The following is a 15,967-nucleotide window of genomic DNA, read 5'->3' on the forward strand; positions in this document are numbered from 1 at the left end:
GTCCATTTGCTCCTCCCTGACCCCATCCGTCTTCTTCCTAGTCCTATCCATTCTGACCTACACTACACACATTGAGGAGAAAAAGTCAACTGCCTGCTGAAGACAATATACTTTCAAAGGAGAACAGAGAGGCAGCAGGAAGTACATGTTAAGGTGTTTCTCCTATGCTTAATTCTATTTTATTTCTATTTTCAAGTAAAATTATACATTTTCTGCTCCTGATCCAATAATTGTGGGTTTTATTGATCTCTGAGTTATTCTATCTTCTCACCTGCATGTCCTCATGGTCCATATCAGAAGTGCAAAGCAGTGAATACAATATATCTGAGTAAAGAGACAACTAAGGCAGCTCAAGCTAGTTCCCGTGTCACCCTCTCCAGAAAAGCCTGGGACTACCCTCTGAGCAGGTCCCTATGACAGTCCTTTGTTGGGTTAAATGCATGCCGGGATTATCCCACCCCCAACCACTAGAGCATATAACCACTGGAACTCCAAAGGACCAAAACAATAAGTTTGATTCCCAGGGTTCCTTAAACTACCCAGTAATTTCCTACCATTTAGTTAACACAAAATGTAAACCAGTGAGGCTATGCCCCCATTTCAAAGCTGATTCTGGATGATACTCATGAACTGAGGAATTATCATGGCCAGAGGAAAAAATGACTATTGCTTTGCGGCTCTGCAGAATTCAAAAGTATAAAAAAACAACAGCCATACTATCAACACTAGATGGTGCTACAGAGGCTTCATTCATTTAACAAAAACATTGCATCCCAGAAAAAGCTTGAGATAATACTGTTAATGGTTCATACTTCTACAGCATTTAGAATATGCCAGGCACCGTTCTAAACACTCAAGTACATTAACTCATTTCATCCTTACAGGAACCCTCTGAGGGAGATACTGTTATGATCTCTCCCATTTTATGGATGAAGATATCGAGGCACCAGAATACAGTGCTGGAATGAAATGGAGGTGGGACTAGAGTGCAGGCCACCTGCCTCCCCAGTCTGTGTTTTATCTACTGTGCTCCCCAGCCCATAAGGTGAGAATGCATGTGCAGTTGTGCAGCTTTTTTTTTTTTTTTAGGGCCGCACCCATGGCACATGGGGGCTCCCAGGCTAGGGGTCAAAATGGAGCTGTAGTTGCTGACCTACGCCATAGCCACAGCAATGCAGGATCCGAGCCGCATCTGCAACCTACACCACAGCTCTCGGCAACACCAGATCCTTAACCCACTGAGCGAGGCCAGGGATCGAACCCATAACCTCTTGGTTCCTAGTCAGATTCATTTCTGCTGCACCACAAGGGGAACTCCTGTGCAGCTTTTAAAGACTCATGATGATAGAGTGTTAGATAATAGAGCCTTAAAGAATCACTTCATGTGTGCTTTATTCCACAAAGGATGTTATTCTTGAATAGTAAGAGGTTAATATTGAGGTTGAGAGGGAACATGATGGGCTTTTGTTGAGTCTTTCTTCTTCCCTTCATCCTTCTCTTTCTTTTGGATAAGAAGAGCAAAGAGGACTGCTCGGACCATTCTGAGGGGTTTTGGAGACCATGATTTCTCAAGGAAGTGCCTCCTCTAGAAGAATCTGCAATCCATATCCCTAATCGTTTCAGCAGGTCTCAACTAATCTCTACATGACTTCATACCTTAGAAGGTGAGCTTGGGGCTGAAAGGCAGCATTTATAGAAGCAGCATCTAGGAGTTCCCTTCCTGGCTCAGTGGTTAACGAATGGAACTAGTAACAATGAGGCGGCGGGTTCGATTCCTGGCCTCGTTCAGTGGGGTAAGGATCCGGTGATGCCATGAGCTGTGATGTAGGCCACAGATGCAGCTCGGATCCGGCGTTGCTGTGGCTGTGGCGTAGGCCGGCGGCTACAGCTCTGGTTAGACCCCTAGCCTGGGAGCCTCCATATGCTGTGGGTGCGGCCCTAAAAAAAGACAAAAGACAAAAGACAAAAACAACAACAACAACAACAAAAAACAGCATGTAATTTCCGGGATTTCTGAATTTCTGACATTCATTGTTGCAGGGGTCCTGTTTGAGGCCTTTGTTTGGTACATTATTAAAATTGAATGTACTATGGCCAAAGAGTGCTCTTTGAGGGGTTCCCTGTAAATGCCACATACAAACTTCTAGAGTCTTCTAAAGATCACCCCAAACTGCAATGCTGATGGGTGGTCCAGCTGGGTTAGGCCATCCATCACATGTGGTGTCTATCGTGGAACTTAGATCTCCTAACAAAGACCGAAGTTTCTATGAGAAGGATGCCTCAATCACCCTCCCATTTCAGCCCATATCCCAGTTGAGGGGATCAGGGTGGTAAGAGAATTGTTAAGGCACATGTTTGGGCTCCGTGGGCACTTACAGCAAGCCCAGCATGCTTTTTGGGGGGACTCTATTTTGTTGGCTTCAAGGTGGAATGGCCATCTCTTAACATGTAAATCCTGGGAGCAGGCTGATGGACACCAACCCATTTGATTTGCTCCAAAGCAATGGTTTCAAGGCAGAGGACTTCCTTCAGCTTTGAGATGGAAGTAGATTTCACTTGCTCATCCAGAGTGCCTATGAGTAGTGTCATAGCCTATCTTCTTTTTAAAAAAAGATCCTATCTTTGCCAACCAGTGGAGGATAAAAGCACCAGGGGGAGGAGAGCAGTTATTAGCAAGCATTATTTTCCATTGTGGGAAAGACGTCGATGGACAAACCATCACTCCTAGATGTAATGGTCATATTCCTTTGGTGTTTACAGTAACGTTTGTCTGCCAATATTTGGGTCTGTTGGGTTGAAAAAGAGGCACTTCGGTCCCATTTTCAGGGCAAGAGACCAGAATCTTTCCAGCTGCTAGGGGACCACCAACTAGCATCATGTTTACACATCCTTTGCCAAAGCACACAATGCAACATAAACCATTTGTAGTCTGTCTACTTCTCCATGGGGGTGGGTTAGTTTTGATCAAGTTTGCGTCTCTTTCTTCTCAAGATATTAGTCAATTATTGACTTGGCATTAATTAAGTATAGATTTAAGTCCACAATGATCCTTTCCTTGTCAAGCTCCTAGTTGGGAAGATCTTACAGGCTTAAATACTTAATAGCCTTAAATACTTTCTTTTACAACCAGAATCTTCTGAAGGCCTTATTATCAAACTACAAAACCCAAGTCATGCTTTGGACACAACTTGTCTCTCAACCTCAAATAATATTGCAACGGCAAGATCATATAAGCCTCAGAATGGCAAGGCAGCAACACTGGCAAAATTACAGATGTCGAATAAATGTTTGATGCATGAATAAAAAACTTGAATTGATTTTAATCAATTTTGTTTGGTTATTTTTAAACCACCTTCTTGACTTAAATTTTAATTCACCTGTTATTAGAATTTAAAAAAATATCCATTTTTAAAGTTAAAAGCATATGAAAAATAGAATGCATTAGAACCCTGACGTACTCATTACCAAACTTCAGCAGGAAGCCATGTTCTGCCTGTCTTGTTTCATTTATCTCTTCACATGTACTGTTTTGTTTGTTTGCTTGAGTATTGCAAAGCAAACCTCTAGCATCTGTCAATACTCTTTATTTCATTCTCAAGAAGTCCTGATGTCAAATAAAAACCGGTCAATATATCTCACTCTCATATTTTGATAAAATGTGCAAAAAGAAATACAAATAGTGAAAGGAAAATTTCACAGTGACTATCTTAATACACCTTAAAAAATTGAGATTTCTCCTTCAATTCAGATAATACAAAAAACATAGTTGGGTGTCTGTAGCACACATAATGTATTTCAAAAAGAGACAAAAGAAAAAAAAAGCATTAGTTTTGTTAGGGACTTAGCTTTCAACACTAAGTATATACATTTTATGATTTTTTTGAGAACAAAGGTAGTATGTTTTATTCAGGTATAGAAATACAGTTTATATTTTATGATAACTTCCTAGTGAATTGAATATAACCTGTGGTGTGTGAGCACAGAAAATGAAGCCAATCACCTGGTGAACATTAACTGTGCAGACACCGTCGGCTCCAAGTGCCACAAAAAACCAGGTTGACGAATTTCAAGAATATGAGGCCTTTTCAAGACTTACCCAAATTTTGATTAGCCATTATTGAGCCAAAATTAAACATGAGACTAGTGAAAAATTAAACCTTTGAAAGTTCCCAACCTGACATCCTTAGTTGCCAGGTTTCAGCCTCAAGAAAATACCGCCACTAAATCATAAACCGTGGAAAATGGAGGCTGTGATAAATGACTGTGGCTCTACTGCTGGGTCTCCCTGACCTGGAGGATTTGGCTGGCATCATAAAACACAAAGCGACAGATTAAGCAGTTTACCAACACCATAAAAATCTCAGGAATAAATTCAGTTTAATCAAAAATCCTCTATTGCAAGTAGGCAGCTCCAGCCCTGAAACCACGTACATTTCCTTACAAGCCTGTGTCCACGGGCAAGATCTTATGCTCTCCTCGAAACACCGCACTTGCTTATGTTCATACACTTTTACAATTTACATGTCCTAAGAAAAATACTCAGCTCTGGCTGATGGTGCAGGAGAATTTATTTTCACTAGAAAGGGAATGACCCATAACTCATGAATGGCAGCGCTTAAAGTGAGTTATGGAGGTTACTCTCCTGTGTGAGGAAATGGATTGGATTATCCTTCTGCCCAATTGTATGTTTGATTATTAGCACACCAGTTTCTTAATTATGTGCGGCTTTGCCTCTTTCCTTTTGTAAAATAAATGTGGATAAAGGGAATGTCAGCTAGAAGCATGGAGTGCCTCATGGGGCTCTGAGAGGTGGCCAGAGAGAATAAAAATGGAAACCTTCTTAAATGATTAAAAGCCAGGAGTCTTAAATGTAATTTAAACACAGTATTCAAATTGATTAGCTCCATAGTTAATTTATAGTGCCCAGTGCTAATATTCTGCAAAAACATTAAAAGTCACTCCTTTCCTAAATTAGAAATTTGCCTTCTTTGAAGTTACACTGGGAAGCAGGAGACACCTACATGATGATTAGAGAATTGGTTTTTATAACATAACAGATTTTATTGTATTACGGTGATAATGCTGCCATTTCTTTTAAAGTGTATATAACTAGGTACTACCTATATTGATAAGGAAATGCAATGTTAAAATAATGTTTGATGATTACAGATATGATTATTGTTTGTTACTTTGTTATTGCCAGTTACAGAACAAAACCAAAGATCTCTTGGTACCTGCCAGTATTACAGTCTACGAAGAAAGCAGATTTCTGTCCAGATTAGGTTTCTGGTTATTGAACAAAAATATTTTATTTGAAAACTCAACCGGTTGTGTCCTTCTTTCAGCTGGGGGGAGGGAGGAAGAGTTCCAATTGTGCTTCTAAGATCTCCTTCCAGAAGAAATTTTCTACTTCAAAAATCAAGGACTTCCCTGAAAACGGCGGACAGAGGACAGCACATTATCCTCAAGCTGGTGAACAGGAGGATTTTTCTTCCTAAATGTCCCTTCTGCTTTCTAGTTTGAATTATCAAATAAAACGACTTGGCTTAGCTCTGAAAATAACCTTGTTGACATCCCAAATATGGACTTAAATGCACTACCTCCACATTTAAGATTTAAGAAGCCCCCAGTAAATGTCAGGGGGTGTCAATGTGTTTGCCGCGATACTTGGTTATTATGAGTGTTTAACGGCAATTCCCTACCAGCACCACGCCGCCAGCACCGCCATAAATTTTAATGTGATCATGTGCTCGTCTCTTTTCATATCCAGTGAATTCTGCAAGATCATAATATTCTATATGAACCCTAGCTGAACCTTACTGTGATATGAAGAAAGAACAAGATTTCTAGCAGTGATAGTTGTTCATCATTTTATAGTTTTTTAAAAAACTGGACACTGAGCAGCATGGTTCCCTGAATAATATTACCCTAAACTAAATCCACTCATTCAATGAATCTTTATTGAGCCCTACAGGATACAGGGCATGGCCCAAAGTGCTAATGAGTACATTTATGGGATAGTAAAGAATACTGACTCTTAAGGAAACCTCCCCCCTCCCACTCCGGAAAATCTGTCAGAGCTCATACATCATTTATAAAGCCGAAAAATGTCTCTGCAACCTTGGCACCACCACATGCCTTTTTATTTTACAGAATACAAACAAAAGCATTGTCGTTTCCTTTATCTGGTTTACATTGTACATATAAGAAATGTGCTTATCTTTCATTATGTATGTGCTTGACGGAGTATTTATTCTACAAGCTTCTATAAATAAAGAGAATTTGTATAATTATTCTTGATCTATCTGCAGGTCTTTAGTGCCTGTTTTAAATGCAAATAGTAACTGGCACTACATACTGCATTTTTCAGAGGAGTTAAAAATATTTGGTAAATTTTAACTACTTAAATGTCTCTTTAGAAACAAAGAATAACATTGAAGCTTTCATTTAATACTTGAAATTTCAGGCCAGAGGCTTGGAATAAATTAATAAATCATTACCACAGTTCCTTCCCAGGGAACTAAATTTCCACCATTATATATGAAATTGCCTATTTTACAATGCAGTTTGCGCTTTTCCTTTCCTTTCTTTTTTTTTTTAAATTTCCAAAGGAATAAAATCTCTTTGTTACCTAGACATGAGGTCGATTACTCTTGCAAAACACGATTCTGAATCAGTAAGTTTACTTTCCGTCTTTGACATGATTTTAGCGTTAAAGGATAGGAAGCTGGTTTTTATATATTTATAATTTGCTTGCTCTGTTGTATATTGTGCCATAGTTTGTTCGGCACAATTGTTCATCTTCCTATTCCCAGATACAATGGGCTTAGAAAAATACACACCCGCAGATGTAGGACACACGGAGGGTGCCTTACTCTTCACACTAATAGCTCCGCGGGCAAGGGGCAGTCCTAATACAGTTCCGTCCTGATAGGAGGGCAGCTTTTCAGACACACTGGCTTTGTCGGTGTCTCTTTTACGAAAAGAGTGTGGTGTGTGTGTGCTTCAGTATTCCTTGTCTTAGAAGAAAAGAAGCATTTTCAGGAAAGGTTGCTGAGGATCCCTGCCTCCTTCGTTCCAGCCAACTGGCTGGGAAACTTTGCCTTGGAGCGCCATCTAGAGGAAATTTTAGCGCACATCCGCTATGCTTTCTTGGCCTTGTGACTCAGGCTGAATCCAGGGGTTATAATGTATGGGGTGGTTAGTATTTTTTTCCCAGATTACTAGAGAATTTTGGCTCTAACTCAACTAATGGAAATGGAATATAAGATAACTAGAATAAAAATAAAATCACTGATGAGAACAAAACCGTGAAATATCCCAATAGCTGTCCGGAGTTCCTGAATCATTAGCAGCCACTCATGGAAATAAGTAGGTTATCATTTTGCCTACTTTGCCAACTGAGGTCCTATTCCAGAAGTTAGAATTAATGAGAAGATTAAGTTAATTTTTTTTCTTCCCTGCTCAACTAATCTTTGTTATCTCTATGATTATTTTCTTAGTGAAAAAATTCCAATTAACCAGGATGCCCATGGTCAAGTTGGAGAAAAGACTACTTGTTGTGGGGACAAAAAATTGACATTTTCAACCTTAGTCAAGTTCAGCAACATGTAAGGAACAGAAAATAATATTTTTTCCAGATGTGGCTATTCTATTCGATGCAAGGGAGAACAAAAATAACATTCACCAATGTATTCTTTCCAAAGTCATGTTTTGCACCCCCCGCCCCCCTTCCCAAGAGGGAGAACTTTTAACAGCGAATTCTTCTATTTTTGAGCTAGCATGAATACAAAAACAAAACCCAAACCTTCTCAAACAGTGATACACTTCAAGGTTGCTGAGCAGACTTGCGAAAACAACCATACCCTTGAAATATTTTGGCAGTATAAGTACCTCCATTGTGGTAACACAGTTTTGAGAGTTCTGCTTTCTTCAGTTTCTTAAAAGGTTCAAGATTGTCCAAATTTCAGAAACATTTGCTGAAGAAAACTGGGTGTGAATTCCATTTTCCCCTGTGTCCACCTGATCCTGAAGCTCTTGCTAACTTGCCTCATCCCAGTTCTTTTAAGGCTTGTCATAAGATCTGTTTCTGCTTTTGATATCTCTAATCCTTCATTGAAGAAGGTCCCTACTATCTTATTTTGGCAATTCACATAAATCCATTGGTTTTCCAAAATAATAGGTTAATAATTTCTTTACTGAATATGCAGCCATATGCATGAACTCTGCACACAGAAATTGTTCCTTGTCTACTGAGATCTGATATGGAAAAACAAGATGAAAGTGTTAATTTTTTTTTCACACAACATTGGCACTTGAGCAATTAAGGCTCATAACTCAAAGCATTATCCTTCTTTACTTGACTGGCTGACTGCTTTCACGGTTCATGTTACATACAGTAAGATGGGGCTTGTCCAGTTTTTCCAGGTTATTCTGATTGCTCCTTAAGCAGTCGAGAATCCCCACTCCCTCCCCCCGCCACCTCCCACCGCCCCCAAAAAAGTCCTTGAATATAAATGTGAAGACATTTTGGTTCCATCTTCTTAGGCTACATGTGCATCTGAGTTCAAGTGAATCTGACATGAGTTTGTTAAAAACCTACCAAGTGCATGATTGAGGATGGGGTGCTGCTGATGTTCTCAACAAACAGACATTGAATAAGCAAATGAAAGTTATTGCAAGAACAAAAAATTATCTCTTCAGCCTCAAGCAGATTATTTATAGGAAAATGAGAGATCCGTAACTTAAAACATAGCAGAGAGAAAGAGGGGTTGTACCAGACAAAGTGGAGAGAAAAACATAATTGCTGATGCCTGGGGAGAAAAAGAAAGACTTCGTGTGAAAACTGGCATGAAATCAATGCCTTAAAGAATGAGTAAACTTGTAATGGGCAGAGGAAGTCTGGGCAGAGGAAGTGGGCAGGTCTTCCTTCATGTGGACCAAAGGAAAACACCTGCCATTTGGAATTTCCCCTTTTGTGTTTAAATTTTAATCTGGGTGCAAGGACTTAAAGTATTTAGATTTATGTTATGAGAATCCAAAACTCATCTTCTCTTTGTGTGGTAAATGTGTTTACACACACACACACATGCACACACATGTATGCATATGTCAATATATAATCGTGAGGCCAAAGAAACCAATGTATTTAAGCAAGAAACCATTTTATTTGATGATAGCTTAACAGGGTAAGTGGAGATAAGACCAAAATGAACCTTGTTGCTGGCCAGCAAATGGAGATGAATTGAGGATTCTGTTTCAATTTTTGCCACAAACATTTGATTTTAGATTAAATTCCAAGGCTTACCTCTGGCCAGCCGCCCTGGCTATCTCCATAAAACAGACTGGCGACCTTACCTTGGCTACAGCGCCCAGAACAGAGGTTTGCAGGCTTGTGTGCCCCTGAACCCTGTGAGCATTCACTCCTACTCCTTCTCCTGCTGGCCCCCCTGGGCCCTCTCCCAGATAAGCCCCCCTGAGGGTTCCCAGGTACCTGCGGGTCATGTTCACATATCCCTTCCTTGGCTTTCCCCAGCCTACAGCATCGCATCCAGCGGTCTCTCTGTTTAGCCACCCATCTCCACAACCTCTACAACCTCCACAAAAAGATCACTTTGAAAATCCAAGCATTTCTTTTGTAAAAAGACCTAGTTTCCCAAGCTAAAGCATTAAAAAGAGACTCAAGCAATCATTCCAAGACTACACCTGCTTCGAAGTGTCAGTGATTTTACAGCCTTAAAGTCCAGAAATCGCAGTGAAATGTATACTCCCATAACCAGGGTAGGTAAGTTCCAACGTAAAACAAATCACAAGGCAATTCATCAGAGAGATGGGAACGACAGACGACCTTCACCCGCACTGGACGCACTTACAGTTAACATCGCAAACATCAGTTGGCACACGTTGAAGGCGTGTCTCCAGTTGTGGTACAGGACCATTCGATAATTTTTCCTCACTGTCAAAAGCCACCTACACAGTGTCTGGAATGGGAAGGGAAAGGTTGTGTCAGGCAGTTGTGTCTCCAGTGGACAATTATCGAAATGATGCCTTATGTCTGAGTAGCCCTCAATGATCAAAGAACGTCCTTCCACAAACGTCCCACACGATTCTCACAGAAATCCCGTGGGTGCAGGGAAAATACTGTTCCCCCGATTCCAATTTGTATGTGGGAAACCTGCGGTTCAGGTGGCTACCATGGTGTCCCAGGTGCACTCCTGGAATCACCCTTGACAGTACACCTTACCTCATAGTCGATTTTAAACTTCTGCACCATCCCCAGCTCCATGAACATGCGAAGAGCAGCTGTGATCATGGCGTCGACGTCGAGAGAAAAGTCATCAAAATGAATGTCATCGATGGCAAGTTCTGACACCAGAGGGATGTTGGCTGCCTACAAAAGCCGAAGACATAAGTCAAGCCAAGTTCACCAGCTTTCCCAAACCCTTCATCTTGCTCTCCTCTCCTGCTTATCAGACATGCCACATAAATCAGACCTGACCTATGCGTACACTCTGATACAGCTAAACTCAGAGCTGGAAATGTCTTTTGTTTCTGAACTGCAAATGCCCCAAGCAAACGAAAGGGGGAGGGGAGGGGGAGCTAATCTGAAGAAAAATATACACCCTGGGTCTAGTCTGCAGAATTTAGAAGCCAAAGCTGTCTAGTTTACCGAAACTGCAGCCATACAATATATTCTGATGCATATTACTGAGCACTAAACGCAAGAAACATCTGGGCAGCCAGCAGCTGTGAATTTTAATTGCTGCTATTTGGGAGAAGGACCTGGGAATACACCACTTTGCCTTCTTTTCTTGCATCCTTGTGTCCTATGGCTGCACACGTGCTCTTTGTGACACACGTGTTCTGTATATCAGAAAGATGGAAAGGATCAGACAGCACTCTCTAGTGCAAAATGTGTTTCTTAATAGAATAGAGATGTTTGGAGGGTTAGTGTGAGCATATGTTCCATTGAAGGGATAAGTTTGCAATATTGTTTAGCGTCATTCTATAAAAAAAAAATTACAATCACAACGTAATTATAATACCAGTCATACATATTCAGGTTTTTCAAAACACTCATGTTAGTCAGCTGTCAATTAGTTGCCCTACATAAACCTAAAGGGAAGAGAAAAATCTTTGGGAATAATTTTATTTTTGCTGATTTCACTGGGTTTACCATATCCCATGGGCCATTCTTAGTAAGGGAGTCATTTCTATGTTTTCAGATTTTCAGGGACCATTCTGCTTTCATAGTCTTAGTCTAGTCCGTGGGTGTCAATTATCCAGGGAGGGATTTATACCCTGGGAGTGCTTGGGCTAAGCAATGAAATCCACCTCTGCTCAGCTAAAGTCAGCTAAGCATCCCAGAAGCCGCTGAATCAATCGTTCCTTCCCAGCCCCATGCTCCTCTGTAGGAGCAGGCATCTCTAAGCTAATATTCACACACTGACTATTCGCCACAACACCGAAGCACAATGAACAAACACATACATCATGGGACAATTTATCTGCTCTTCTGCAGATTGCTGATTTTCACTAAAAAATTAATCAGCTTATCTTTCAGTGAATCATTTTCACGTATTACCACGTTTGTAGAATCTCGCTCCTTGGAAGAAAGAGGTAAGGCTTTTTGAAATTCAAACATGGTAGTGGTGGAAAGAGGTTTTGTGTGAATGTGTCCTTATGTAGAGTTCCTGGCCCCATGCTAAGCATTTGGATACCTTATTTTTTGCTTTAAAAATCATTTAAAGGCAAAGTTACACATAGTTCCAATAATAAATTAGATCTTAGAGACTAGTTAAGACACACACACACACACACACACACACACACACACACATGCGCCTGCAGAACTCTTCTAGTACCAAAATTTTCCTCCCACAGAGACAACCACTTTCAAATCATCTAGATCTACTTTTTTTTTTTTTGGTATTTGGCAAAGTAAGGTACTCCTGATTTTATTTATTTACTCATTTATTTTTGTTTTTTTATGGCCACGCTATGGCATATGGAGGTTCCCAGGCTAGGGGTCGAACAGAAGCTGTAGCTGCCGGCCTACAACACAGCTCAAGGCAACGCTGGATCCTTAACCCACTGAGCGAGGCCAGGGGTCGAACCCACGTCCTCATGCATACTAGTTAGGTTCGTTAACCACTGAGCCACGATGGGAACTCTGTGACTTTATTTTTAATTATTTTCTGTTTTAAGCATTATCTATTAATTTCCCCACACTGAAGATGAAGATTAAGCTGTCTTACACTCCGTCAACCACTGCTGCCTCATACACGGATCTCTTCTCACTCCTCAGTATAACGATATAACTTTGTTTAGAGAAATACTCGGGTTTTTATTACAATGACTATGTGAAAGATATTCATTGCTAAACTGTACAATTTACTAGGATTACTTTTCCTTTCCTCGACAGCATTTTGTACTTTCAGAGTGAATAATTGTCTTATTTAATGTGTGCTTACTTTTCTCTGTACTTATCATTAATTCAACCTGTAAACTCTCCACCAATTATCTAAATCTCATCTTAAAATGTTCAGATGCAAATCATGGACTTGGAGAATAGACTTGTGGTTGCCAAGGGGGAAGGGGGAGGGAGGAGGATGGTTAGGGAGCTTGGGGTTAATAGATAGAAACTATTGCCTTTGGAATGGATTAGCAATGAGATCCTGCTGTGTAGCACTGGGAGCTATGTCTAGTCACTTATGATGGAGCATGATAACATGCGAAAATAGAATGTGTACATGTATATGTGTAACTGGGTTACCATGCTGCACAGTAGAAAAAAAATTGCATTGGGAAAATAACTATTACAAAAAATAAATTAAAATGTTCAGATGCTTTGGGCAGTTCATCAGTTTTATGAAGAAATCTCTGCTGGAACTTTCTGAACTTCTACATTTGGGTGGGCAGTCTTCTCTGCCAGGTATACAGCTTCCATCCAAGATGTTTCTGCACCATAATTTGGGGGATGTATTCATCTCTCCTTTGTTTCTGTAACCCACATCTTTCTCTTTTCTGGGTCTCTCCTTATTTTGGTGACACGTCTTCCAGTAGCTTCCCAAGAAAAGGTGTGTGTGCTAAGTACATTTATGAGATGCTGCATATCTGAAATGCCTTCACAATACTGTCACACTCGATTGGTTGTTTGTCTGGATACCAAGTTCTAGGTTGGAAATCATACCATGGGAATTTTCAAGGCATTCCCTTTTAGCCTTACATGTTATTTTTTGTGAGAAGTCAGAAGCTACTGTGAGTCTGTTACCTTTGAAAATGACTCCTCCTCCCTCTCTGTTTTATAAGATCTTTTTGTTTCCAGCATTCTGAAATGTCATGAAAATGTGCCTAGGTATGAGTTTATTTTCTTTCTTTTTCTTTTTTTTGGGGGGGGAGGAGCTGCGCCCCCTGCATATGGAGGTTCCCAGGTTAGGGGTTGAATCGGAGCTGTAGCCGCTGGCTTATGCCACAGCCACAGCAATGCCAGATTGGAGCTGCGTCTGCAACCTACACCACAGCTCACGGCAATGCTGGATCCTTAACCTTCTGAGTGAGGCCAGGGATCAAACCTGCGTCCTCATGGTTACTAGTCAGATTCTTTTTCGCTGAGCCTCAATAGGAACTCCCCAAAGGTTCTTGATTAGGCCATTCATGAGCTACTGGGGGGAGGTCTGTTGTATAAATCCGTTTGCCTCTTGGCTTTTCCCACTGCTAGCTTATTTTGGCTTTCTTTAGTTTGCTGGATTACTTAATATTCATCCATCTGTTTTCTAGCTTTCAAAATTTTGTCATTGTTAAGTCCTTTCTCAATTTCTTTATCTTTGAGAATTTATACCTTTAAAAAAGTCCTTTTGGGAGTTCCTATTGTGGCACAGTGGAAATGAATCCGACTAGGAACCATGAGGTTGTGGGTTCGACTCCTGTCCTCCTTCGGTGGGTTAAGAATCCATGATAATGGGAGACAAAAGAATGTATACATATATGTGTAACTGGGTCACCATGCTGTACAGTAGAAAAAAAATTGTATTGGGGAAATAACAATTAAAAAAAAAAAAAAAGAATCCAGTGTTGCCATGAGCTGTGGTGTAGGTCACAGATGCGGCTCGGATCTGGTGTTGCTGTGGCTGTGGTGTAGGCCAGCAGCTATAGCTCCAATTCGACCCCTAGCCTGGGAACCTCCATATGCCTCAGGTGTGTCTCTAAAAAGCAAAAAAAAAAAAAAAAATGTCCTCTTGGAGTTTCTGTAGTGGCTCAGCAGCAACGAACCCAGCAAGTATCCATGAGGATGCAGGTTTTCTCCCTGGCTTTGCCCAATGGGTTAGGGATCCATCATTGCCATGAGCTGTGGTATAGGCTGGCAGCTGCAGCTTGGATTCAGCCCCTACCCTGGAAACTTCCATGGGCTGCAAGAGTGGCCCTAAAAATCAGAAAGAAAGAAAAAGGAAGAGAGAAAGAGAGAAAGAGAGAGAGAGAGAGACAGAGAGAAAAGAGAGAACACGAGAAGAAAGGAGACAGAGAGAAAGAGAGAAAGAGAGAAGAGAAAGAGAGAGAGAAGAGTGAAAGAGAGAGGAAAGAGAAGAAAGAGAGAGAGAGAAAGAGAGAGAGAAAGAAAGAGGAAGAAGAAGAAGAAAGAAAAAGAAAGAAAGGAAGAAGAAAGAGAAAGAAAGAAAGAAAGAAGGAAGGAAGGAAGGAAGGAAAGAAAGAAAGAAAGAAAGAAAGAAAGAAAGAAAGAAAGAAAGAAGGAAAGAAAGAAAGAAAGAAAGAAAGAAAGAAAAGAAAAGAAAAGAAAGAAGGAAGGAAGGAAGGAAAGAAAGAAAGAAAGAAAAAAGCCTTTTATTGTTGTTTTAGTGGGGATTGAGGAAGAAGCAAAAGAAAATTAATGTGTTTACCATCTTTATCCCCACATCTTGGAAATTATCTTTGTTAAATGGTGCTTTCACTGATAAGCTTGTAGAACTCAGAGGTAAGCCAGGCTTCAGTTTTCAGTCCCTTTGTTTCTATGTGCATGGGCCAGGCCGCAAACTGGTACACCTCTTTTTCTTGTTCCGTGCCTCTCTGTGTTCACTGGTGTCATGTTGTCCGCACTTACTAAGCTGTAACAGTTTCAGAGGCAGATGCCATGTTGCTTTTCCTTAAGGAAGCTCCAGAACGACTCTCTTCTTCCATCAAATATTTCAGGGCTTTGCATACAGAGAATGCCATGTTCTTAGAATGTTCTGGGCTTGTTGTAATCTGTTCAAATTCAGACTCAAATACAACTGGAAAACCACTTCCCAAGAGGGTAGATGCCCTGCCCCAGAAGACACAAGTCTTTCTGGTCTCAGGAAAAGAGTTTGGTTCTGAATTGGCAAAGGAGGTCTAACCCTCTTACAGCTTGTTGCCAAGGAGAAGAAACGGTGATGGAGGTGGCACTGCTGCTCTCCAGGTGGTCCCTGTCTCGTGGATTATTAATAGTGTATTCCCTGATGCCATTATAAATCCTCTACCCTTCCAAGGCACTAAATTCACTTAATTATCTTAAAAATTAAGGAATATAGGCATTTTTTCATTATGAAATGTTAATGGAAAGGAAATAAGAACATTAGGTTGAAAAATGTAGGATGACCTCTGGTTCACCAAGACCCATCCTTATTGACCTTGTCTTTTTTCCTCTAATAGGTTGATTGATCCACGGTTAAATCATACCAGTCTATAGATCATCCTGAGCCCTATCGTAAACCCTTGCTGACACTTGTAGATGCAGAGAAAGTCCTAAGCCTTTAAGGACTGACCATTTTCAGTTATTTTGAGAAGTATGGATAGTTTTCATCTATATTCTTGGGTTTAAGGACAGTTTCTGCAGAAAACTATGAAGCATAGAGGGTACTTATGTGTCCTGTGGAGGTGTGTGCGGAGGTCTGGCCTGCAAAAGGTTTGGGAAGAGCATCTCCAAATTCCCTTGTTATAGAGACCCAAGCACTCA

At 40.6% G+C, this 15,967-nt stretch overlaps 1 protein-coding gene and 1 long non-coding RNA gene across 3 annotated transcripts in view; one reads left to right on the top strand and one right to left on the bottom strand.

Annotated features, from left to right (window-relative positions):
* PDE11A (phosphodiesterase 11A) overlaps positions 1-15,967 on the bottom strand; it is a 424,697-nt gene that overhangs the window by 81,914 nt on the left and 326,816 nt on the right. For both annotated transcript variants that reach the window (XM_047772960.1, XM_047772959.1), the window contains exons 11-12: positions 10,244-10,390; positions 9,873-9,980 (exon numbers count right to left, since the gene is read on the bottom strand). In XM_047772960.1, the coding sequence (XP_047628916.1) occupies positions 9,873-9,980; positions 10,244-10,390 (255 nt within the window). The remainder of the gene's footprint in view (positions 1-9,872; positions 9,981-10,243; positions 10,391-15,967) is intronic.
* LOC125123330 (uncharacterized) lies at positions 484-3,292 on the top strand. The gene is made up of 3 exons (XR_007134031.1): positions 484-1,045; positions 1,517-1,664; positions 3,131-3,292. It is a non-coding gene; the product is annotated as an uncharacterized LOC125123330 (long non-coding RNA).

The sequence above is a fragment of the Phacochoerus africanus genome, chromosome 3 (assembly GCF_016906955.1).
Source record: "Phacochoerus africanus isolate WHEZ1 chromosome 3, ROS_Pafr_v1, whole genome shotgun sequence".
NCBI classification, from domain to species: Eukaryota; Metazoa; Chordata; class Mammalia; order Artiodactyla; family Suidae; genus Phacochoerus; species Phacochoerus africanus.